This window comes from Bufo gargarizans, chromosome 2 (assembly GCF_014858855.1).
Source record: "Bufo gargarizans isolate SCDJY-AF-19 chromosome 2, ASM1485885v1, whole genome shotgun sequence".
Taxonomy (NCBI): domain Eukaryota; kingdom Metazoa; phylum Chordata; class Amphibia; order Anura; family Bufonidae; genus Bufo; species Bufo gargarizans.
In genome coordinates, this window is record NC_058081.1 from 321,658,316 (window position 1) to 321,684,566 (window position 26,251).

Sequence of the window (26,251 nt, forward strand, 5' to 3'; positions counted from 1 at the left end):
CATGGCAAGATAGGACCAAACGCCGACCCTAGGTGGTCAGGTTTATGGTTACAGAGTGGGCTGGTGCTCTGCCTTTTCTGTGACTCCCATTGTAGTGAATAGGAGATCTGCAGAACAAACTACACTGTTTCTGTAACTTCTGAAATTGCAGTAGAAGCTAAGCACTGGCCCACTTGCCCATTTCCTTAAGGTCTCATGCACACAACCGTATGCCCTCTGAGACATACGCTCCATGAGTGGGCCATATGTCCTGAAGCGGCATACATCATGTGCTTGGAATCCCACAGCATGATAGGTTACTATGATGCTGTGTGCATCTGGCCACCCGCGGGGCTATTGTCCTGCACTCATATGATGATATGAGTGCAGGACAATAGCCCCGCAGGCGGCCAGATGGTCACAGCGTCATAGTAACCTCTGATGCAGTGCGCTCCCGTGCACACGATGTATGCCGCTTCGGGACACATGGCCCGCTCACGGACCGTATGTCTCGGAGGGCATACGGTCGTGTGCATGAGCCCTAAGCCTGGCTACTTAGAACCGGTGCTTAGCTCCATTTCACTGTGGAAATGGTGAGATGGGATGACACCTTTAAGTGGTTTCTTTTCCAAACTTTTCTTAGAAAATAAAAGCTACATTATGATTGGTCATTAGGGGGGTAAAACTGGACCACATCTTTTTCAAGATACAACACCACACAAAAGGTCTCACGGAAGTAGGAGAGCATTTTCACTGATGAATTATTTGGAAAGTGTTTCTTTCACACAACATAGACACTTTTCTCATATTAGAAGCGTGGCTAGCACTTGTTTTCCCAAGTTGTAAGACAGTGAATGCAATGACTTAACCAAATGCTTTCAAGCATCCTTTGTGGACATTCCATAATTTCCTAGGAAGTCACACTGCATCACTACAAGTATGGTACAGGTTCTTCATTTCTTACCCCATGTGCATTTCTAATACTGGAAAAGCTTAGAAGACCCAGTACCAACATTTCTGTATTCGAGAGACTGACAAACACTGGCAACATTTGTTCCCAATACACTGCAATTAGTAGAAAGGCATTGGACACCATTATAGCACGTGGTAACAGCACACATTTCTGTCTGATAATGGTTAGCAAACAGAGATCATATGTGTACATATTACGCTGGGCCAAGATTGCAGAAGCAATATACTGTATTGTGTATCCTTGAAAACCTCATTTCAGTTGGGTGTTGAGCCTGACAGAAGAGTACTCTTAACGTTTATTGATCAGGCATGGGATGTCGTTGACTGTAGGCTGGCAGGACATGTGATGTGGAGCATGACATGGTTTGCTACCAAACTGATTTCGCCCTTCTCCGCAGTCAGCTTTGTGACAGTCATGTGAGTTCTGTTTCTAGACGCTCTATAACAGTTGTTTCAATAGGATTGTCTTCCAGTAAGTCCCTAGAAAAAAAAAGTCTGTTTCAGAGTAATAAGCACCTTGAATGACACCTTACTCCACCATTCACTGCCTTATTAAGCATTTTTTTCTTTTGTTGTAAAAATAAATTTAGGTGGAGATCAGTTAAAAAAAGGAAGTAGACAGACACATTTTGCAGTGTAAGGAATCACATATTCTTGTTCCACAACGTATCATTCAGGTAAGGTATAGAGAAAACAGATACTGTACCAAAAATGATGCATTCTTTAAGACCTGAATAGTCCTATGACAATCACTTTGAAATGAAATGACGCAATATAAACTTCTTGGAATTGAGAACAGATTTTAACTTATTTGTCTGGATTTGGAAGTTTCTTGAAGTTTCATTTCCCATGGTGAAGGCAATTAAGAAATATCTATACGTGATAACGGTATTCTGTTATGTATTCCTTCAATCTCATGGGTAATGGGAGTTCATGGATCTTGTTTGTGCATTTGTTGACAGCCATTCTACACAAATGCTGCAAGGATGGGGTAGATGTGTAAAGTGGCTTAACAAGCCAAAGGTGCACTGTCCTGTTCGGAAGAGTCTCAGTCTCGATTTTCTTGTTCTTGGACAATAGAACATAATACTCAATAAGATGGACGACGCTATCAAATTGCTTTAGTCTGGAGCGTACACATACAACAGAGTCCAACCTGAACTTCCCCTCCCTATATTCAATTCGCAGGTTTGTTGGTCCTGCTGAGGTCTTCACAGAGATAGTCAAGAGGTAATCTGTATGTGAACTGTCTCTAACCAGAAAAGTGCCTTCAGGAGCATCCTGCAGTTTTTCTTTGGCCTCGTTGACTGTCATATGGCCCCAGTACCAACCTGTAAAAAATAAAAATAAAATCATACATTTCAGTTGTTCTATAAATATGTACATCAATCAAGATGGAAATGTTGGCAAAATGTATATCTTTAGGATCCTGTGATTTTTTGTTTTTGCATTTTTATTTTATACTCCTTGCCTTCCCAGAGCCATAACACTTATTTCTCTATACACATTGCTATAGGAGGGCTATTTTGTTTTGCGGGACAAGTTGAACTTTTTAATGGCACCATTTACTATTACATATACAGGTCCTTCTCAAAAAATTAGCATATTGTGATAAAGTTCATTATTTTCTGTAATGTACTGATAAACATTAGACTTTCATATATTTTAGATTCATTACACACCAACTGAAGTAGTTCAAGCCTTTTATTGTTTTAATATTGATGATTTTGGCATACAGCTCATGAAAACCCAAAATTCCTATCTAAAAAAATTAGCATATTTCATCCGACCAATAAAAGAAAAGTGTTTTTAATACAAAAAAAGTCAACCTTCAAATAATTATGTTCAGTTATGCACTCAATACTTGGTCGGGAATCCTTTTGCAGAAATGACTGCTTCAATGCGGCGTGGCATGGAGGCAATCAGCTTGTGGCACTGCTGAGGTGTTATGGAGGCCCAGGATGCTTTGATAGCGGCCTTAAGCTTATCCAGAGTGTTGGGTCTTGCGTCTTTCAACTTTCTCTTCCCAATATCCCACAGATTCTCTGTGGGGTTCAGGTCAGGAGAGTTGACAGGCCAATTGAGCACAGTAATACCATGGTCAGTAAACCATTTACCAGTGGTTTTGGCACTGTGAGCAGGTGCCAGGTCGTGCTGAAAAATGAAATCTTCATCTCCATAAAGCTTTTCAGCAGATGGAAGCATGAAGTGCTCCAAAATCTCCTGATAGCTAGCTACATTGACCCTGCCCTTGATAAAACACAGTGGACCAACACCAGCAGCTGACATGGCACCCCAGACTATCACCGACTGTGGGTATTTGACACTGGACTTCAGGCATTTTGGCATTTCCCTCTCCCCAGTCTTCCTCCAGACTCTGGCACCTTGATTTCCGAATGACATGCAACAGTCCAGTGCTGCTTCTCTGTAGCCCAGGTCAGGCGTTTCTGCCGCTGTTTCTGGTTCAAAAGTGGCTTGACCTGGGGAATGCGGCACCTGTAGCCCATTTCCTGCACACGCCTGTACACGGTGGCTCTGGATGTTTCTACTCCAGACTCAGTCCACTGCTTCCGCAGGTCCCCCAAGGTCTGGAATCGGTCCTTCTCCACAATCTTCCTCAGGGTCCGGTCACCTCTTCTCGTTGTGCAGCGTTTTCTGCCACACTTTTTCCTTCCCACAGACTTCCCACTGAGGTGCCTTGATACAGCACTCTGGGAACAGCCTATTCGTTCAGAAATTTCTTTCTGTGTCTTACCCTCTTGCTTGAGGGTGTCAATGATGGCCTTCTGGACAGCAGTCAGGTCGGCAGTCTTACCCATGATTGCGGTTTTGAGTAATGGACCAGGCTGGGAGTTTTTAAAAGCCTCAGGAATCTTTTGCAGGTGTTTAAAGTTAATTAGTTGATTCAGATGATTAGGTTAATAGCTTGTTTAAAGAACCTTTTCATGATATGCTAATTTTTTGAGATAGGAATTTTGGTTTTTCATGAGCTGTATGCCAAAATCATCAATATTAAAACAATAAAAGGCTTGAACTACTTTAGTTGGTGTGTAATGAATCTAAAATATATGAAAGTCTAATGTTTATCAGTAGATCACAGAAAATAATTAACTTTATCGCAATATGCTAATTTTTTGAGAAGGACCTGTAGTGTAGTTGGAAGCTAAAAAATCTAAATAAATAAAAATTCCAAAAGGGGTGTAATGTGAACAAAAACAAAATACAATTCCACATTACCCCAATTCTCTAGGTTAGTATGATCATAACTAGAGATGAGCAAATTTTTTTATTTGTTCATGCTTTGTTTGATGGTAAAAGCAGAATTGCGTTCTGGATTCCTTTACCACGGACCATAACGCAATTCTATAATTGAATGCATAACTTAATGCCTTTAGAGGCATTCTGTTATTAATTCTGTTGTAATAGAAGTCTATGGCCTGCATAACAGATCTGTCCCGTTTCCATTACGCAGGAGAGAACTCCCCTGCATAACAAACGGGACGGATCCGTTTTTCAGCCCATAGACTTCCATTATGACGGAATGAATAACGGAATGCCTCTAAAGGCATTTTGTTATGTATTCAGTCATAGAATTGTGTTATGGTCCGTGGTAACGGAATTCTGCTTTTACCAAACGAAGCGTGAACAAATTTCAAAATATGAAATTCACTCATCTCTAATAATGACAATACCACATTTATATAGTTTTGGTTGAGTTTAAATACTGAGATAAAAAATAAAAACACTTCGGAATTTTTTTCTTTTCTTCACTACATTTTGACCCTCAGACCTTTTTTTATAGTTCTGTCTATTGAGCTGTGTGAGTGATCATTTTTTGTGGGAAGATCTGTCGTTTTTAATCGATACTGTTTTGGAGTGTGTACAACTTTTTAATCACTTTTGATTCAATTTTTGGTGGGAGGTGAAGTGACAAAAAAAAAAGGCGAATTGGCCATTTTGATTTTTGTTCCATTACGCTGTTCACCAGCTAAAGGCTCATGGGCCCTGGTGCAAGAGTTCAGCTTGGGCCCCCTTCCCTCAGTGCTTTGTGGCCAGGGACAGGGAAGCACATTACCTTCCTGCTGCCTGAGGCAAAAATTTAAACTGCACCCCCACCATGCCAAATTCTTGACCTAACACCTTTCCTCCAGCCAGAGGTGTAACTTGAACAGCATGCACCTTCAATAAAACAGGTGTCTTTTCATGTGGCACAAGGGTCTTTGGGGCCCCTTAGGTGACTATAACATGCAATCATTAGATTGCATCTTGTATTCTGTAATGCATAGCTATGCATTAGGGAATATTTAATTCAGTATATTCCAATGCAGTGCTGCCACCTGCAGGCCTGCATTGGAGTATACTTGTAATCGGCCTGTAAGCCTTGTACAAACTTAGGCCTATTACTAGTATGGGCTGCCTTCCCCGATCTCAGTCATGGGAAGGCGTCCTGGGCAGGGAAGCACGTGGCACCTGGATGCCATGGTGACGTTTGACCACGCCACCTGAGAGGTTAAATGTCCACAATCAGCATTACCGCTGATCACAGATATTAGCCCGGGCCTCTGCTGGGTAAGTTATTGTGCCTACAGCAGCGCTTGAGATCAGGCACCATCTTTAAAAATCGGACTTCCGCTATACACATATGGCGGAGGTCCAGAAAGAGTTCATATACTTTGGGCAGATGGCAAAAATTATTATGCAAACCCTTTATTGACTACTGGCAAGCACCACCTTACAATGATCCAACCATAACAATGCACAACCCATCAACCTCAGATGAAAACTAAAATGGGCATCCCTCTTTTACCCTAAAAATGAAGCACATGAAGGAGGCGGCTAACTGCATGCCGCTCAGGCTTTTCCCTTCACATAACATCACCACTGAATACTATACTAGGTATCACAATGACCTGTGGGCTTTGTCAAAAGCACAGTGGCAGCAGGCCTACTGCTATTTGCACTTGGCACTGCTAGATAGTTATGTAGACACATAAATTATTGGCTAACAATACTTAGATTTTTCATACATCATTGTCTTGACTAATTAATCCTAAAAGGTACAAGGTTACCAACATACAAGTTTATCATTAAATCAAGTGCTGAGGTGGATTGAAAAATCTACAATATGACAGTGTACAGTGATTTCTGAATACATTAGTTTCTGAACAAACAGCCGTTTCATATGAAGCAAATAAATTATCAGAACAAATCCATGACTAAACTTGTTTAGCAGCCGCCAAATAAAACAGAGAGGTTTCTACGTCACATCATTGTTCAACGTGTACAGGCAGAGGACAGCAAACGCCCTACCCCAAAAAACGAAAGTATACTTTCTAAAAAATATTTTCAATGGAAAAATCTGTGGTGGGCAAAAAATGTATTAGTATATGTTTTCACAGTGTGTGTTTGGGGGGGGGGGGGGAGATAAAATAAGAGAAAACCCCATTTAAAAAAAAGGTATGCTGTAGATATTAACCCCATATGGGAGATTTATTAAGATCGGCATTTCATACGCTGATCTTAAAGTGGTATTCCCTTTTCAGACGTTGATTGCATAATGCTAGGGTATACCATCAATGTCAGACAAAAGCAGATCCCAGAGGTGGGTCCCACACCTATCTCCAGAATGAGCCCCCTGAAGTGAAGGCAAGCACACAGCGCAAGTGCAGCCAACCTCCATTCCCCACTATGGGAGTTTCAGCAGTCCCATAGCAGTGAATGGAGCGGTAGAGCTGTGTGCTCTTTTTCACTTTGGGTGGCCCGTTCTGGAGATAGGAGCAGGTCCCAGTGGTGGGACTCACACTGATCTGACAATGATGGTATATCTTAGCAATATGCGATCAATGTCTGAGATGGGCAAACCTCTTTAATTAAAATTAAAGGGAGTCTGTCACCTCCATATGGCCATATACAGCGCTTACATGGCTCTGTAGCACACCTATACAGGATTGTAACAGTACCTTTGTTCTTTTCTTTAGACTTGCACCAGCAGGAAAAACTAAGTTGAATTCATATGCAAATGAGCGCTCGCAAGTGCCCAAGGGTGGCGTTCAGTGTGTAGATGCCCAGGCTGCTCTGCCTTCTTTTCACTTTACTCCTCCCCAGCCTCTTCCTTTGCCCTATCAATGAGGCAAGAGACTTGGAGGGCGGGCAAAGGCAGAGACTGGGGAGGAGTAAAGTGAAAAGAAGGCAGAGCAGCCTGGGCACCTACACACTGAACGCCACCCTTGGGCACTTGCGAGTGCTCATTTGCATATGAATTCAACTTCGTTTTTCCTGCTGGTGCAAGTCTAAAGAAAAGAACAAAGGTACCGCTACAATCCTGTGCTACAGAGCCATGTAAGCGCTGTATATGGCCATATGGAGGTGACAGACTCCCTTTAAGATGAAGTAAGAAGCCTAAAATGTATTAAAAGGCAGACTAATATATTTGTGGCATCTGAGGGGTGTCCATGCAGCAGAAAATCAAATCTATGACTGCTATAATATCTAGTGTAAATGATGGTACCGGTAAGTCTTGTTTTGCTAGAGGCCATGCCCCTCCTGCTAATCTATGCTTGTTCTCATCTTTTAAAAATGGAAGAGAAACACAAAAACAGAAAACTATTTTTGCACAAAACGTGGCTCGAGGAAAAAAAAAATTATATATTTTGTATGCAAGAAAACTGGCATACAGCCATTGATACATTCTCCTCAATCTTTTATATAGAAGCAAAGGAGGTGCTAAAGAGGTTATCCTAAGTGATTCAGGACTTTTGTATGAAATAACAAAAAAAAAAAAAAAAAAAGTTTCCTCATTATATCTCTGCTCAGCAAATCTGTATTACGGTACATTTTCTGACCGAGTTTATTTCAGTGGAGACAGGAAATGTATCAACGACAAACATCTGCATGTCTCCTACAATATAAATATATACACAACACATTAAATCAACAGCAAATAAAAAAAAAGCTAAAAAAAAATAAAAAAAATATAAGCAAAAACATGGCCTAACTTTTCAATGTTGTAACCAGCTATTACATAGACATGCATAGTAAAGTGACAGTTACTCTGTGGATGATGTAACTGAAAGGTGCTCTACAAAGCTGCACTTCCTTCTCCTGCTAGTCAACAGCATGCAGTGCAAACCACAAGATCTTTAACTCTGCTATTAAAAAAAACTATGAACAGTTAAAAACGAGTGCTAGACTTCCAGGAAATGGGTCTAATGTTCTTAAATACGAAAGCATTACTTGGAAAATGAAAAAGAGATCCCCGTAAGTAAAATGTTCTCTCAGCACTAAGTATTTCAAGACAGTTCTAGGCATTTAATTCTCCTAAGGGCAAACAGGACCTCGGCCTCTCGTATAGTACATGAAAGCTGGCAGCAATTGCTTTACAATGTAATATTATGCACCACAGTGGTCTGCTGCTTAGATGGAAGATACAATACGCGCAGCACAAACCTACGGAGAAGACAATCTGACACTGGCAATAAAAGAAGGATTATGATGGTAATATGTCATTTCCTAGATATAACCAGGCCATAGATAATGTAGTAGGCCAGTAGTGACTAAAATAAAACCTTGAGCTTTTCTTAATCAAGAAAATACTTTTGTATCCCTGATGTCACCAAATGAATTCAAGTTTTACTACTTGTTTAACATTCATCCCGTCACTAGCTGTCACACTTGCACTCTCTCGAGGAGTTAGCAGACGTCGTACTTTCGTTTTCAACTACTAGAAAGCCCTCTCGTGTTACCTCAGTCTGATATCAGCAGTGAACGTGGTAATATAAATGTGTTTCTTCGACTGTACTACTAGACATTACCATTAGCTTTTAGTACAATATTGCATTTTATCATACTCGTATAATAGCTGATGACATGCAGTAAATTTCATACAATAACCCCATTCAAGTGTATGTAGCTGAACTAGAGCTACATACAGCAGATCCTTTATTCTAATCCTGAACAACCATCTTGAAGTTTCACATTAACCCTTAACTAAGGTACACTAAGCTCAATGAAATTAGATAACTGATGCAATTTATGTGGCACATGCTCCACGGAAGAGTGTATATAAAAAAAAAAGTAACACGGCAGCATCAGGCGTCAACTCTGTCCGTGATAACAGGAAGGCTCTGGCTTCCACGACGGCATTCCAATATGTTGAAGTTCTAGTTGCAGTGATCTAAAAGTCTTATTTAGCAATAAACATACCATGCAAAAGACTGAAAATAAAAGGCAAAGAACATGTACCGTTGTCTATATTTCCATCATTACTGCTTTGTAAAATTCCACTTAATATATATTATATCACGACAATAAAAAGATGGCTGCCTAAAAATGACATATACTGTGACAAAACAAGTGTTATACGTAAAATGACTAAAGGACTAAGAAATAAAAAAGCATTTTAAATAAAAAGCCATCAAATATTGCACTGCAAATAAGCTCTTTAAAAAATCTAAAATGCATAAAAAATATTGCAAAGAATAAATTACTGTAATAGGAAATAAGATATAAAAATAAATAAAAAAAGTGGCTTAAACCATTCGCCTTTTGGATTATAAAATAAAATGTATTTTACCTATGCATGCCCATACTTTAAAGATGCAGAATACTGAGCCTTTATTCTAGGCTAGGCCCTTACAAGAGCTTCTAAATATTATCATTTCTGGAGCAGGATAAAAAGAATGTAAAAAAGAATAGCCATAAATAGCAGTTATTTTATCATAGATGTGCCCATAAAAGCTTTATTACTGAAACTCAGAAGAAACGCGTTCCTGGATATTTAGTTTGAGGTGTTTCTAACGATGCATGTGGTCAGGCATCTCATGCACTTGTTCTAGGATCAACAAGCATATAGGAGATCTACAGGTGAAACTCGAAAAACTAGAATATCGTGCAAAAGGCCATTTATTTCAGTAATGCAAATTAAAAGAAATTGCATTACTGCAGCTTAAAACTAGAATTTTGTGAAAAGGTTCAATATTCTAGGCTCAAAGTGTCACACTCTAGTCAGCTAATTAATCCATGCCCCCTGAGCAAAGGGGACCTCAAAATTGTGACTTTGGGGTTTCATAAGCTGTAAGCCATAATCATCCAAATTATACCAAATAAAGGCGTGAAATATCTCGCTTTGCATGTAATGAGTCTCATATGTTAGTTTCACCTTTTAAGTTACATTACTGAAATAAATGAACTTTGCACAATATTCTAATTTTTCGGTTTCACCTGTATATATTAGATCTCTGTGATTGCGCCATGTTATCAGTGGCTATAAGTACAGGACTGTACTTTAAGACGCATGCACCCCCGACTTTCTGCTCCTGTGCTCTGGCAACTTACGGTTATTACCGACGCCAACTATCTTGCATTGTCGCAGAAAAATCTAAGCAGGATTCTTATTGTCAGAAAGGCTTGTATATGTAACCACTGCATTTGTTAATATAGATCTTCTAGTAGTAGTTCTAAAACCGAAACCTGTAAGCTACTTCATGCCGCGTTTCTGAGAGCAGCATTAAAGGGGTATTCCGATAATAGCCATTTATGTCTGTGATTGGAATACCCGTATAATGCTTTTTGCTTGGGTAGCCAGTTATAGACGCAGCAGAGGAGGCTGTGCTTCCATATGGAAACAGTACAGCACAGTAAGGCGGAGTTCACACTTCAGTTATTTAGTCAGTTATTTCCATCAGTTATTGGGAGCCAAAACCAATAGTGAAGCCTTCACAGAGATAAGGTATAATGGAAAGATTTCCTCCTGTTCTTTGTTTTTAACCCACACCTGGTTTTGGCTCACAATGACTGATCAAGTAACTGAAGTGTGAACTCGGCCCAAGCTATGCTGTTTCCGTAGCTCCCGTTCACTAATATAGGAGTTCTGACAACAGCGCAGCCTGCTCTGCTATTTTAGTAGTCCTGACCTCCTCTGGCTGCATCATAACACAGTTAGTTATACTGCTAACAGCCAGAAATGACTGATATGGGAATACCCCCTATAGGTAATGACAGGCACTCTATGTTCAACAGGGTGTCTGTTATGTATGAATATGCTATAGGTTGGCCAAACTTACATTGAGCCAATGGTTTAGAATTTTCCAGAGCAGTGGGCTTCCCCTAGCACCCCCCTCCCCAATGCTAATTGACAGATTTCTTTCTTAGGGCCGTTTCACACTAGCAAGTCCATTGCTGGAATCACGCTCCGTGTGCCGATCATTGGCAATCATCCTCCATTCTGGACTTGTAGGAGCACACAGAATTATCATGATTCATAATGCTGTGTGCCTCTGCTTGACCTTACTTCTACAGAATCAGAGACAGAAAGGTGTCAGCATGATTAAGCAGAGGCACACAGCATTATAAATCATGATAATGCTGCACGCTCCTGCAAGTCCAGAGCGGAGGATCACGCTCACACACAGAGCACTATTCCTGCCATGGACTTACTCGTGTGAAACAGCCCTTACATTGTTACATAAACTGAGAAAAAAAAAAAGACAATTCCATCAAGTTCAATGTCAGATCACTTCTGCAACATTGCTAGATTAATTATAGCTTTCATTGCTATTAGCCTATTGCTGTTTATTCCCATTAGCATGCTTTAAGGTGAGGGTATGAAAAAAAATAATATTTTTTTACTTTGTCCCATAAGAAAAAAATAATGTGTTAATTTCATCACAAGGGTTGTGGCCATTTCAAAAATGTATGTCCCCTTTATAAGAAGTTTTTTTTTTCTAAAACTTTTTGGGGGAAATCCAGTCTCCTGCTTGCTTAGATAATACACTAATACAGAAATATTGCAGTACAGTCTGCCTGTCTGCATGAAACCGACATGCAGCCTATTAAGCCCTGCCTCTGGTAGAGCTCAATAGGCTTCCAGACATACCAAACCATTTTTCAGTCCACAGCTGCCATAACAAGCCTTCGGCACTCTGAAACAACATTGCGGGGGCACTAGAGGGAACCTCCTCTCTGTCTAACCCGAGGCTATACGGATCTCAGTATTTAAGGGTTAAACGGCCAGGTCCACAGATATCTTGAATCCAGCCAATTAGAGCAGTGTGTTGGCTGTATAATACAGCTGGCCCTCTCAAGTGATTGCGTGGACACAACTCCTGTGCCGAAATAGTTCCTTGTGATGTACCAGTACGGCATAGGGCGGGAGAAGAGGTTAATGGGGCGGCATTTATCAGGTATCCTGTTGATAGGTGATAAGTGTTATTTGTGGGAACACCCCCTTTAAATTGTAAACGTAGAGCTAAATACCATCATCCATAAAAAGTAAGTAGCAGATTTCTATTATTGCTCATTCTCGGGCGTGACCATAGTTTACGCAAAGCATTTCATTTTTTTCATAATTTATAGTATGACTGCCCCGGTAAAGACACACTATATGTTCAGTGTCACCGCATTAAATCTATTCCTATTCATTTCTAGTGATAAGCGGCAGCGGCAATACTCGAATTCGTGATATTTTGCTAATATTTTGTAGAATATTCGTCATATATTCGTGAATTCGAGATTATATTCTTGATTGCGAAAATCGGCAATGTATTATTTGCGTTTCCTGACTGGAGAAAATGGTTGGCACGGCAGAACATTAGAATGGCTTTATATGCAGAGTGCTCCAATATATTTGCGCATGCGCATTTTCGGCAATTTTTTTCACAATACGTGCAACTTGTATAGTAAGGGGCAGGCAACTTTTCTATTGGTTGCTAGGGATGTTGCTAAGCTGTGACAAAACCTTCTCATTGGCCCACAAGCTAGAAGAAGGGAGGGATGATCACCTGATGTGTACTGTGTTAAAAAAATAAAATAAATTTATAGCACTATATTCAAAAAAATTTGTGAATTCTCGAAGTGCCGATATTCACGATAAAAATTAGTTTTTCGAATATTCATGCTCAAAACTTTATTTCTTTGCACAGATTTTCTTTATGAAATTTAAAACGTACTAAACCCCATTTTTTATAATGAAGGCCGTTTAATCTTGAAATATGGGAGAAAGGACTAATATTTTTTTCTGTTGTGCATTATTTTCATAGTCTGAATGCCGTCAGCAATGTGAGTAATGCAAGTTTATATTCTACATGCTATGGCTTCATCCATTATTCAGGCATCTATCAATTGCCAGATTTTAATAATTGCAAGAAACATAAGAGTCTGCTCTACATAATATGATTCTTGAAGCCATGCCTCTCCTATAACAGAAAGAATATACTTGCAGATAAAACTACCCAAATATTTAGCCCCTTACGGTAAGAGCAGTGAGACTATGGAACTCTCTGCCGGAGGAGGTGGTGATGGTGAGTACAATAAAGGAATTCAAGAGGGGCCTGGATGTATTTCTGGAGTGTAATAATATTACAGGCTATAGCTTCTAGAGAGGGGTCGTTGATCCAGGGATTTATTCTGATTGCCTGATTGGAGTCGGGAAGGAATTTTTTATTCCCCTAAAGTGGGAAAATTGGCTTCTACCTCACAGGTTTTTTTTGTCCTTCCTCTGGATCAACTTGCAGGATAACAGGCCGAACTGGATGGACAAATGTCTTTTTTCGGCCTTATGTACTATGTTACTTATGTAACAATATTTAAAGGGAAAAAGACAACCTGTAGGATGATGTGCTTTTAGGCAACTTTAATTTTATGAAACCATACATTAATACATCTTGGCTATAGATTTTGACAGTAAATTTTAGATACGTTAATAAGAGGTAATATAACCAACATGGATTGAAAATATATTTCCCTCATTTGGATTTTTTTTTTATCCTGCCGAGACCAATGTTTTATACTATACAGATTCTTATGACCAATGATTCATATTATACAGATTCTTACATTATTTAAGTCTATAGATATTCCTAGTGCTTCTTGATTTTGAGTTTGCAAAATCTTAAAGAAGTTGTTAGAGCTTTTTTTCTTTTTGCAAAAGACAGGGATGCTATTTAAACAAAGTTATACTTGCCGTTCCAAGCCCCCATCCTTTCTAGTGGCCCCACTATTATCCTCATGTGAGGCTTTGTTTTCATGACTGCAGCAATGGCGTGCCCATATACTGTACACAAAGTAATTGGCTGCAGCCAATCACTGACATCAGCTGTCTCGTGCCGATTGCTGATGAGGCAAGGGATTGGCTGCAGCAGTCATGTGCATTAAATGGGCATGTCAGCAAGCTCAGTATTGTGGGATGAAGGTAGGGATCTGCTCCTGCTGCTAACAAGCTCAGTATTGTGAGATGAAGGTAGGGATCTGCTCCCGTTGCTAACAAGCTCAGTATTGTAGGATGAAGGTAGGGATCTGCTCCTGCTGCTAACAAGCTCAGTATTGTAGGATGAAGGTAGGGATCTGCTCCTGCTGCTAACAAGCTCAGTATTGTAGGATGAAGGTAGGGATCTGCTCCTGCTGCTAACAAGCTCAGTATTGTGGGCTGAAGGTAGGGATCTGCTCCTGCTGCTAACAAGCTCAGTATTGTGGGATGAAGGTAGGGATCTGCTCCTGCTGCTAACAAGCTCAGTATTGTGGGCTAAAGGTAGGGATCTGCTCCTGCTGCTAACAAGCTCAGTATTGTGAGATGAAGGTAGGGATCTGCTCCTGCTGCTAACAAGCTCAGTATTGTGAGATGAAGGTAGGGATCTGCTCCCGTTGCTAACAAGCTCAGTATTGTAGGATGAAGGTAGGGATCTGCTCCTGCTGCTAACAAGCTCAGTATTGTAGGATGAAGGTAGGGATCTGCTCCTGCTGCTAACAAGCTCAGTATTGTGGGCTGAAGGTAGGGATCTGCTCCTGCTGCTAACAAGCTCAGTATTGTGGGATGAAGGTAGGGATCTGCTCCTGCTGCTAACAAGCTCAGTATTGTGGGCTAAAGGTAGGGATCTGCTCCTGCTGCTAACAAGCTCAGTATTGTGAGATGAAGGTAGGGATCTGCTCCCGCTGCTAACAAGCTCAGTATTGTGAGATGAAGGTAGGGATCTGCTCCCGTTGCTAACAAGCTCAGTATTGTAGGATGAAGGTAGGGATCTGCTCCTGCTGCTAACAAGCTCAGTATTGTAGGATGAAGGTAGGGATCTGCTCCTGCTGCTAACAAGCTCAGTATTGTAGGATGAAGGTAGGGATCTGCTCCTGCTGCTAACAAGCTCAGTATTGTGGGCTGAAGGTAGGGATCTGCTCCTGCTGCTAACAAGCTCAGTATTGTGGGCTGAAGGTAGGGATCTGCTCCTGCTGCTAACAAGCTCAGTATTGTGAGATGAAGGTAGGGATCTGCTCCCGTTGCTAACAAGCTCAGTATTGTAGGATGAAGGTAGGGATCTGCTCCTGCTGCTAACAAGCTCAGTATTGTAGGATGAAGGTAGGGATCTGCTCCTGCTGCTAACAAGCTCAGTATTGTGGGCTGAAGGTAGGGATCTGCTCCTGCTGCTAACAAGCTCAGTATTGTGGGATGAAGGTAGGGATCTGCTCCTGCTGCTAACAAGCTCAGTATTGTGGGCTGAAGGTAGGGATCTGCTCCTGCTGCTAACAAGCTCAGTATTGTGGGCTGAAGGTAGGGATCTGCTCCCGTTGCTAACAAGCTCAGTATTGTAGGATGAAAGTAGGGATCTGCTCCTGCTGCTAACAAGCTCAGTATTGTAGGATGAAGGTAGGGATCTGCTCCTGCTGCTAACAAGCTCAGTATTGTGGGCTGAAGGTAGGGATCTGCTCCTGCTGCTAACAAGCTCAGTATTGTGGGCTGAAGGTAGGGATCTGCTCCTGCTGCTAACAAGCTCAGTATTGTGGGCTGAAGGTAGGGATCTGCTCCTGCTGCTAACAAGCTCAGTATTGTGGTCAAGGGACTTGTTTTTAATGCGGTTGATGAATGGATACAAAGATAAAATAAAAGTCTCCTAAGCATTTTTTTATTATGTTTCCAACTACAGTTCACAAACTTACATTTACTAGATTAAATGTAATACAAATGTAAAAAGCAATACATGCCACGTTTATAAAAAAAAAAACAACAACACAGCACCGGAGTATAGTGTAAAGAAAGCTGATTTTGATTATGTCATTTGTATAATTACACCTACTTTCATTCTGACGCTGTGCTCCCACAAACCAACTATAAAGTGCACAGAGAGAACTGCAGTCCTCTCCACTATCTGAGGGCGCCCGTGAGTCCTCTCAATCCTGTGCTGCAACCTTTAAACCACATACTGTAGTCTGGGGGATTATTTGGGAGCTGACAAGATTCCACTTACAGACTTGTTACAAGGGGGCAGAGTAAGCTAAGACCATATACAATAAAACTTCATCTTGTTTCGCATGTTTAAAAATGACAACGGTCCTAATCAAAAACCCAAAAAGCAGAAACACTAACACACAGCTCTGGTTGTAGAAGTCAGTCATTAGCTTCCAAACGTACCACGTCTATAACAGGCAGCATCCATAATATCCAAAGCCCTGTCTCCTGTACTCTTCCTAAACTGTGCCCTAGGTTTCCCTAGTTTGTAGCTAAGCACAGATTATTAGAGCTGCCATCCTGAAGAGGAAAACCCCAAACTGGCACCTGACAACTCTGCTGTGCCCCTATTGCATGTCCCTAAGCATGTTTCATTGGTTCTGAACCAACTCAAGCTGGGGACCTAATGGAGACAGTGAGTAACTGCAGGAAGTTTAAAAGGAGTTGGTCACTAAGTTTTCATGTTTTGGACTGCTTATATAGCGTTCTTGCCCACACACGATTATAACAGTACCTTTGTTGTTTTTGTCCCATCTAGTACGGCTAAAAAAACTAGTTAATAATGTTATGCAAATGAGGGCATGCAAGTGCCCAGGGGTGGTATTCTGGTGCCCAGGCCCCTCGGTGATCTGCATATCTACCCCCTCCCCATGGTGGCCCACCCTGTAATGATCTCGCGTCATCCTCTTGAGTTCTCACCTGCATACTTCACCGCCGGGCCCAGACATGCACAATTCTCTGCCCACTATGGGCAGAGGCACTGACATGTGCAGCGCGCATACGCCGGTTAATGCCACATCTCAGCGACAGTGTGCAGGCAAGGACATTACAGCGTGGGCCAGAGGATACAATGGGGAAAGGTTGGGCGTGCAGATCACCGAGGGGTCCAGGCACTTACAGCTAGAACGCCACCCCTGGGCACTTGCATACCCTCATTTGCATAACTTTATAAACTTGTTTTTTCAGCCTTACTAGATGGGACAGAAATAACACTGTACTGTTATAATCGGGTGTGTGTGTGCGCAAGAATGCTATATAAGCAGTGTAAAACATGAAAACTTGGTGACAGACTACGTCCTCTCACCTCTATGGGCACTGATCCTAAACTACACAGTGTGCAACACAGGGCAGGCATTACATGGCGTTATAGGTTTGTCATTTATAGGGGCAAACTGACCAAAAAAAATGAAGTTTCAATATATGCAAATGAGCCTCTAGGAACAACAGGGCCATTACACCTAGAGGCTCAGCTCTCTCTACAACTGCCGCGCCCTCTGAACTTTAACATGGCCAGGCAGTGTTGACGCCTGGCCCTGACTTCTCCTGAAGTCTTACGCTGGGTTCAGACCTGAGCGTTCGCGATGGAGCGCTCTGTATGCGCGATTGTACCGGCGTTTGCAATCGCGCATACAGAGACAAGCGAACGCCCATTGTCGCGCGTTCCCGAAAGTCTATGTACGGGAACGCGCGACAAGACGCCCCAAAGAAGCTCATGTACTTCTTGGGGCATCGGGCGTTTTACAGCGCGATCATATGCGCTGTAAAACGCCCAGGTGAGAACCATGTCGATAGGGAAGCATTGGTTTCTCCTTGTTGAGCGTTTTACAGCGCGTAGGAACGCGCTGTAAAACGTTCAGGTGTGAACCCAGCCTTACGCTGCGCACTTCAGTATCCGGCACAGTACAGAAGTGAACTTCCGACAAGCCTCCCTCCGGTACTGTGCCTGATGATGAAGCGCATCTGACAGCAAGACACTGTAGAAGTCAGGGCCAGGCATGATCACCTTAAGGGTACATTCACACGACCATATAAATGGATCCGCATCCGTTCGGCAATTTTGCGGACCCTGCAAAAAATATAGAGCATATCCTATTCTTGTCTGCAACAGCAGACAAGAATAGGCAATCTCTATATAGCATCGGCCATGTGGGGTCCGCAAAACGCGGTCGCCACACGGCCGGTATCCGTGTTTTGCAGATCCACAATTTGCAGACCGCAAAACACTTATGGTCGTGTGAATGTAGCCTAACACTGCCTGGCCCTGTCAAAGTGCAGGCTCCTTTAAATATATTAAAACTCAGTTTTTCTCAGCAATGCGGCACATATGAACATGGGACCAACACAGATGCCTTCAGCTGCCAAGTGCACATGGAACAGGTCAGCCAGTGTCATAGGTACAAATCTGCTGATAGATGCCCTTTAAAAATGAAAGCTGGGTTGTGATTGGTTGAAATGGGCAACAAAGAGTTCTTTTAAACAATGGCCCAAATGAAGTATTAGACTGGGTAAACATCAAGATAGAGGGGCATATTTTTAAAGTGTTCTATGCCACTTTTGATTTAAAAAAACAAAAACAACAAAGTTGCTCTACTCACGCTTGAAAAGTAGGCGATGCTTAGTGGCTCATCGCTTATTATAGTTTACGCTAGAAACTGCCATAAATTGCAATTCAAACAGATAGATTCAATAGATTTGAATTCCGGGTGCACGGACTACAGTCAGGTGCGCCAAATTTATTACAAGGCCTGCGTCTCTTAATAAATTTTGCCACATTTTGCCCCTACAGACTTTATACTAAGACTGGGGTACGGAACAGAAATTGGCGCATTTTGAACAAAAAAGTTAAATTTCAGTTCACACCTACTTTTGCGCTGACACTCCCCTTTAAAAAAACTAAAGTATGCCCCCTTTTTCAGCACAGTAAAAAAAATAAAAAAGAATAAAAAAAAAAAAGTTTAAAACACTATGGGTGTACTAAGTACGCTGGAGCGATTTTGCCCGTTTTGACAGTGGAGTAGGTATTTGCACAAAATTTATGATGTATTTTCAGCACTTTTAGGTCTGTTTGCGCCATGTCTGCCAATTTGCATTTACTAAGCGGCTGCCAGATGTTTTGCGTACGACGCTACATTTTTAACACGTTAATATTTATCAATGCGATTTTTTTACAAAAAGTCGCGAGTGTGAACTGATGGAGCTCTTGCAATAAATATGACTACGCTTTAGACTGAAAAATCCACTGGTATTTGTGCGAAAAATGTAAAAAAATATGATGTGCAACATTTGGTTAAATTTGTTGCAAAAAAAAATAAAAAATAATGGCATCAAACCAGACACACACAAAAAAATAAATAAAAATAGAGCAAAAAGTTGCCTACACGTGACTTTTTGCACCAAAGTCGAGGCACATTTTCATCTATCGGCCCTATTTAGTATTTCTTCCAAAAAGGATCTGTTTTCTGCACATGCGCCATTTTGTGATTTTTCTAGCCCAGTGGCTGAGGTTTTGAAGGCTTTGTACAGCTTCTCAGAAAAACTGGAAAAAAAAAAAAAAAGGTCCAAATAAATCTAAAGTTGAAAATAAAACTGGTCGTAATAAAAAAAAAAAAAAAAAAAAAAAATATTGTTTCCTTTCTACATATTCTGTGGTATAACCCTGCGTTCTCCTTCCATAGGTAGGTGAAGACAGACAGAAGGGTATACTGATGGCACAGGCTTTACATGTGGGATTTTTTTTTCCCCATTAAGACCAACTATAAAGTTGTTTCATTATTAATTTCAGATTTTTGGGGACAACAGAAAAAAAATATGTGATGTGCAGATAACCTTTTTTCCACCACAGAAAATAAGAATGACAGAATAAAGGCAATTTTTATACATCTGTCAGTTTTTCTGTTTGCCATTGAGCCAAACCCAAAGGGGTTCCAATCCCCTAAATACAAAGAGCCTGACAGAATATACAGTGTGTATACATAATATACATTCTAATATGGCCCCATGAGGGACAAGCAGAGGAGATATCCAGGTGACATATTCCACACTGCAGCCATTACTAACACTGTTTGGGAAGTCCAGGAGTCTACAAGGTGACATGGCCGCCCCTGGTGCCAGCACAGGACAGGGGCACGTGTGAGGTAAACTTGGCGCCTCTGCCAACACAATCCACAACAAACAATCCCGAGCAGAGCTCCTCGGACATGCGCACAGCAGATAAATAGGTGAGCCCAGCCGAGTCGCCGACTGCGCCATGTTCACACGCTCCGTCACTTCCCCGCCGAGTGCAGGCATCTTCTAGAACTAGACAAGCCCCCCAGGTGACCTACCTACCTGACCTGCGGAGCTCTCCCAGGGACATGGCGATGTGCTCGTCCTTGGCGTTTCCCTGAGTGTCCCGGGTCCCGTTGTCTATGGTACCGGTGCTGTCAGCGCTGTCGGGCGATCTTAGGGTCATTGACGTGTTGGGGGCTACAGGTCTCTGCTGATCCTCGTTACCGCATGTCACCGATCATCCTGTGTTCCCATACAGCGGCGCCTGGAAGATCGGGATCCGCTTCTCCTCTGCGGCAGATAATTCCTTCCTGGAAATCATGGATCGAGTGTGAGAAGCCCTGACATGGCAGACCCCGTGTGTTCTTGTAGGGGGCTCACTCATCACATCCCATACATACACCGCTGGACCTGCAAGATATATATATATATATATATATATATATATATACACACACAGACCCCATGTATTCTTGTAGGGGGCTCATTCACTACTACTGATGATGTATCCAATACATACACCGCTGGACCTGCAGTAATATTATATATATACACACACACACACACACACACACACACACACACACAGAGACCCCATGTATTGTAGGATGCTCACTTATTCACTTCTACTGATGATGTATCCCATACATACAGCGCATGATGTTACACTGGACCTGCAGAGTGTGTGTGTGTGTGTGTGTAAATATATATATATATACACACACACACACACACACACACACACACACCCCATGTATTGTAGGATGCTCACTCATCCCCTACTACTGATATATCCCTTACACTGGACCTGCAGAGTGTGTGTGTATATATATATATATATAAAAAGAAACGTATGGCAGCACCAATTCACACCATTTAGACCGGGTGCTATGTCCAGGGAATTCACTGCTTACCCTTGCATATAATCGGAAACGGACAGCAACTCCAAAGATACCAAAAATATATTTATTGGGCCACAGTGGCACAGTGGGTCACTGTGCCACTGTGGCCCAATAAATATATTTTTGGTATCTTTGGAGTTGCTGTCCGTTTCCGATTATATATATATATATATATATATATATATATATACACACACACACACATACTCACCCCATGTATTGTAGGATGCTCACTCATCCCCTACTACTGATATATCCCTTACACTGGACCTGCAGAGTGTGTATATATATATACACATACACACACTCACCCCATGTATTGTAGGATGCTCACTCATTCACTTCTACTGATGATGCATCCCATACATACACCGCATGATGTTACACTGCAGTGTGTGTGTATATATATATATATATATATATACACATATATACATACACACACACACACACACACACACACACACACAGAGAGACACCTGGAGCACACTGCTAAGAATGCACTGGCCATAACGACCCGATAGACACACAGAGACGCCTCCGTCCCGTTCTAGTATCTACGGAGGAATGCTGATCTTTCCGAAAATGGAATGATCTACAACGAAACGGTGGGAAATACTGCCAGCCCTATATAATGCTCTCGGACGATCAGATCGCGCGATCTCCAGCAGGGCAGAGGTTAGTGACCATGCAGAGCTGTCTAGGAACATTCTCCTGCGCTGCTCCCGTCCATCCCGCAGGAGCCGCACTCCGCACATCACCATGCTGCAGACATGTCCTCATTCAACCCCGGCACAGGTAGGGCGTGCAGGTGTGCGGCGGAGGGGCATACATACACACACGGGCCAGCACCTCCTCAGTCGCTGCCCGGGCTCCCCGGTACGGCACCAGCACGTCCATCCGCCAGCCGCTCCTTGCAGCAGTAACGTGGCTTTGTTTGTGTGCGAGTTGTGATTTCAGCTCCCCATTCCCTGGCTGTGCGCGCGTCTGTGATCTCCTCGACTGTCTCTCCCTCCCCATAGCTGGTAAATGCAAAGGCCGCTTTCCAGGAACTTTCCAGGAATCGGCCCACGTGATCAGTGTTTTCGAGCTTGGCTCTCTGCTGCCGCCTTGTGAGCGTCTCGCGTAATAGCTGCTCGCTGTCCTCCAGCAGACGTGCACTGCTGATCCCTTCCTAATCCGTGATGAAGGCCGTGGACATACTCTGGATGTACTCAAAACCTATGAGGTTATGTTAATGTGGGAAAATCTGATACTGATTCTGCAGCAGAAAACAGCTATTTTCTGCTGTGTAATCCACACTCAAAACGCTGTTAACAGTAAAATTGGAGTCGATTTATCAAAACTAGTAAAAAAGGGAAACTGGCTTAGGCTACTTTCACACTAGCGTTATTCTTTTCCGGCATAGAGTTCCGTCACAGGGGCTCTATACCGGAAAAGAACTGATCAGGCATATCCCCATGCATTCTGAATGGATAGAAATCTGTTCAGTTTACATCAGTATGCCTTCAGTTCAGTCACCGTCAGGCGTTTTAGGCTACTTTCACACTTGCGTTCAGAGCGGATCCGTCTGAGACGGATCCGCTCATATAATGCAGACGGTGGATCCGTTCAGAACGGATCCGTCTGCATTATATTGTAAAAAAATGTCTAAGTGTGAAAGTAGCCTGAGCGGATCCGTCCAGACTTTTACATTGTAAAGTCAATGGGGGACGGATCCGTTTGAAGATTGAGCCATATTGTGTCATCTTCAAACGGATCCGTCCCCATTGACTTACATTGTAAGTCTGGACGGATCCGCTTGCCTCTGCACGGCCAGGCGGACACCCGAACGCTGCAAGCAGTGTTCAGGTGTCCGCCTGCTGAGCGGAGCGGAGGCTGAACGCTGCCAGACTAATGCATTCTGAGCGGATCCGCATCCATTCAGACTGCATTAGGGCTGGACAGATGCGTTCGGGGCCGCTTGTGAGCCCCTTCAAACGGAGCTCACAAGCGGACACCCGAACGCTAGTGTGAAAGTAGCCTTAACCGGACATAATACCGCAGGATAGGTCATCAATATGAGATTGGCGAGGGTCCAGCACCCAGCACCCCTGATGATCAGCTGTATGAAGAGACGGCGCGTGCAGGGCACACGTGCCATCGCCTGTCTCACTTCCTGTTCACCGCTGCTTTCCCATAGACATAGCAGCTGGAAGAGAGACAGGAGACGGCACGTGTGCACTACACGCGCCTTCTCTTCATACAGCTGATCGGCTGGGGTGCCGGGTGCCAGACTCCCGCTGATCTGATATTGATGACCTATCCTGAGGATAGGCCATCAATATTAACAGCCCGCAGAACCCCTTTAACATCTTGGAAAACATCTTTAAATGTGTAACGTTGACCATGTGTACAGGTTGTGCCTGACCATATTGGAAACTTAGGCTGTTACTCTAGACCTGCACCAGAGATATCACAGGGAATCGGGCTGCATGATAAATTTGGTGCAGGCATAGACCGAATTTTCCACCAGAATTGGGTTGCAATTGGGGGGTAAAATATTGCATCATAGGCCACACACTCCATGAAGCCACACCCTTTCCTGTTAAGCCATGCCCCTTTTTTAGCTTGGGCACAGAAACTTTCTTTAAAGGGATTGTCCCACAACAAATCGCTACTAAAAAAAGAAAAATCACAAGCGCAAAAAAAAATGTAGGTGTCCTGAAAAATCATATCAGCATACTCTGAAAAAGAGCCAGAGCCAAATTCATGGTATTGCCGCATTCACACGTCAGTGTTTGGTCAGTGATTTCCATCAGTGATTGTGAGCCAAAACCAGGGGTGGAGCCTCCACAGAGATAAGGTATAAGGGAAAGATCTGCCCCTGTTCTGTGTTTAGAGCCGCACCTGGTTTTGGATTAAAATCACTGACCAAACACTGACATGTGAAAGAGGCTTACGTAGATTGTTAGCCCTCTCTCCTTCTGTATCAGTTTGTAACTTGTCTTGTTCATGCTTAGTGCAATTGTCTATATTATGTATGTATATGCCTTATCATATGTACAGCGCTACGGAATGAATGGCGCTTTAATAAGAAATAATAAGGGTCCCTACACAGAAAAATGTGCACTGGTGCTTTTTGGCCTGTAAGCTTTGTTTTTGCCATATTTTTTATGACATTATTATGTGTGTTGTTTGATAGCTGTTGGGGTCATTTATCAAACTGGTGTAAAGTAGAACTGGCTTAGTTGCCCATAGCAACCAATCAGATTCCACCTTTCATTTTCCAAAGGAGCTGTCAAAAATGAAAGGTGGAGTCTGATTGGTTGCTATGGGCACCTAAGCCAGTTCTACTTTACACCAGTTTGATAAATGACCCCATGTGTGTTTGCTCACTAGCATTTTCTTTATGGCCTTTTTCCTCTGTAGAAAAGGTGATGTGAAGAGGCCAAGAAAATGAAGAAGCAAATGTCAAGCACTACAGAGTTCTGCATAATCAAACAGAAACCTGAAAGACATAAAAGCCACCTAACAAAAACGCCAGTAGCAAAAAAATAAAAATAAATTGTAAGTCCTGCATTTCATATTTCACATAGTCCTTCACTAAACGAAACATCTAAAGGTAGCATTTTTACTGTAGAAAAGTATGTGTACCTGCCCTTATCCTTGCTGCAGCTCGGTCACTTCAGGCTTATTTCACACGAGCGATACGGAATGAGTCAGGGTCTGTTCAGGGAAAAAACTGATGGTTTCCACGCAGATTCAATCAGTTTTGATGTGTTTTTCAAGCTTGTGAAATAAAACTGAAGAATAAGTACTTTCACACTAGTGTTATTCTTTTCCGGCATTGAGTTCCGTCCTACGGGCTCAATACCGGAAAATAACTGATCAGGCATATCCCTTTTCCGGATGACATTGGAGAGACTGATCAGGCATTTCAATACATTTGTCATACGGATCAGGATCCTGATCTGTCTGATAAATGCCATCAGTTTGCATGCGTTTTGACGGATCCGGCAGGCAGTTCCGGCGATGGAACTTCCTGCCGGAATCCTCTGCCTCAAGTGTGAAAGGACCCTAACCCTCAACATCTTCTAGCAGCCATCAGTGAAAAACGCATTTCATCCAGATGCCTTCCATTTTTCAAGCAAGCCCCGTTCACGTCTATGGTGCCAGGTCTGTGTGAAAAACACAATGTAGAAAGTGTTGTGTTTTTTCCTAAACGCAGAAACTATGCTCATGTACACAGACCCATTGAAATGAATGGGTCAGGATTCAGTCTGAATGCTATGTGTTCACTAAATTTATCGCATCTGAAAAAAAAAATCGCTCATGTGAAAGATGCCTTACATATGGTATCCATGATACTATTCTATTCTGGCAGGTGGTTCTGTAAACTAACTATGGTATATTATGGGCAATTATGGGCAATCTGGGAATTAATAAAATAAAATTACAGAAAATACTTAAATATGACTTTATTATACATATATTCCCAAATACCTTTCATTAGTTATAATGGCTTATTTTAACTAGGGAGCAATGATTAGGAGAAACAAAATGGCCACCATCCTATTAGTACACACAAAACCTGTCCTAATCACACTGGAAGAAGTTACTTCACAACACTGAGGTAAAGAGCCGTCTCATCCTCCTCTCTGCTTGTCGGGTTATGTCCTGAATACAGTATAATATGATCTTCAGTTGAATCTCTGTAGGAGTGAAGTTCATGAGAAGACACAAAGTACAGATAGGACGGACAGGAAAGACTGTGATAATGTGGGCCTGTGGTAATGAGGACTCCATATAAGAGCTGCTGCTCATTACTACACCCACATTCTCCTGTCTGTAGAATGGCGTCCATAAGGAGACGAAAGGACAGGACAGACTACCACAATGGAGACCGAATACAAGTGTTGCTACTCATTACCCCCACCCTCCGCTCTGTACTTTATGGCTCCTCATGAACTCCATTCCTACAGAGATTCAGCTGCAGATCTTATCAGCTGTATTCAGGATCATAATCCCTGACAAGTAAGAGAGAAGGAGGAGGTAGCTCTTTAGCGCAGAATTGTGAAGTAAGTTGTGAAGTAAAACAAGCCATTATAACTAATGAAGGGTATTTGGGAATGCATGTATAATAGAGTAATAGTGAAGTATTTTC

At 42.3% G+C, this 26,251-nt stretch overlaps 1 protein-coding gene across 3 annotated transcripts; it reads right to left on the reverse strand.

Moving 5' to 3' along the window:
• Window positions 1-510: 510 nt before the first annotated feature.
• SOCS2 (suppressor of cytokine signaling 2) lies at window positions 511-22,116 on the reverse strand. Of its 3 annotated transcripts, XR_006387645.1 has the most exons (4): window positions 21,942-22,116; window positions 20,264-20,514; window positions 1,658-2,282; window positions 511-1,431 (listed from the first exon to the last, which is right to left on the reverse strand). XR_006387645.1 is itself a non-coding variant. In XM_044277227.1 (3 exons), the coding sequence occupies exons 2-3, from the start codon at window positions 20,385-20,387 to the stop codon at window positions 1,825-1,827; spliced, it is 582 nt and encodes a 193-aa protein (XP_044133162.1). In that variant the 5' UTR covers window positions 20,388-20,514; window positions 21,958-22,116; the 3' UTR covers window positions 1,452-1,824. The 3 variants fall into 3 exon arrangements, 2 of the variants coding, with proteins under 2 accessions (XP_044133162.1, XP_044133161.1); XM_044277227.1 differs by lacking the exon at window positions 511-1,431 and having other exon boundaries at window positions 1,452-2,282; window positions 21,958-22,116; XM_044277226.1 differs by lacking the exon at window positions 511-1,431 and having other exon boundaries at window positions 1,452-2,282.
• Between the last annotated feature and the right edge of the window lie 4,135 nt (window positions 22,117-26,251).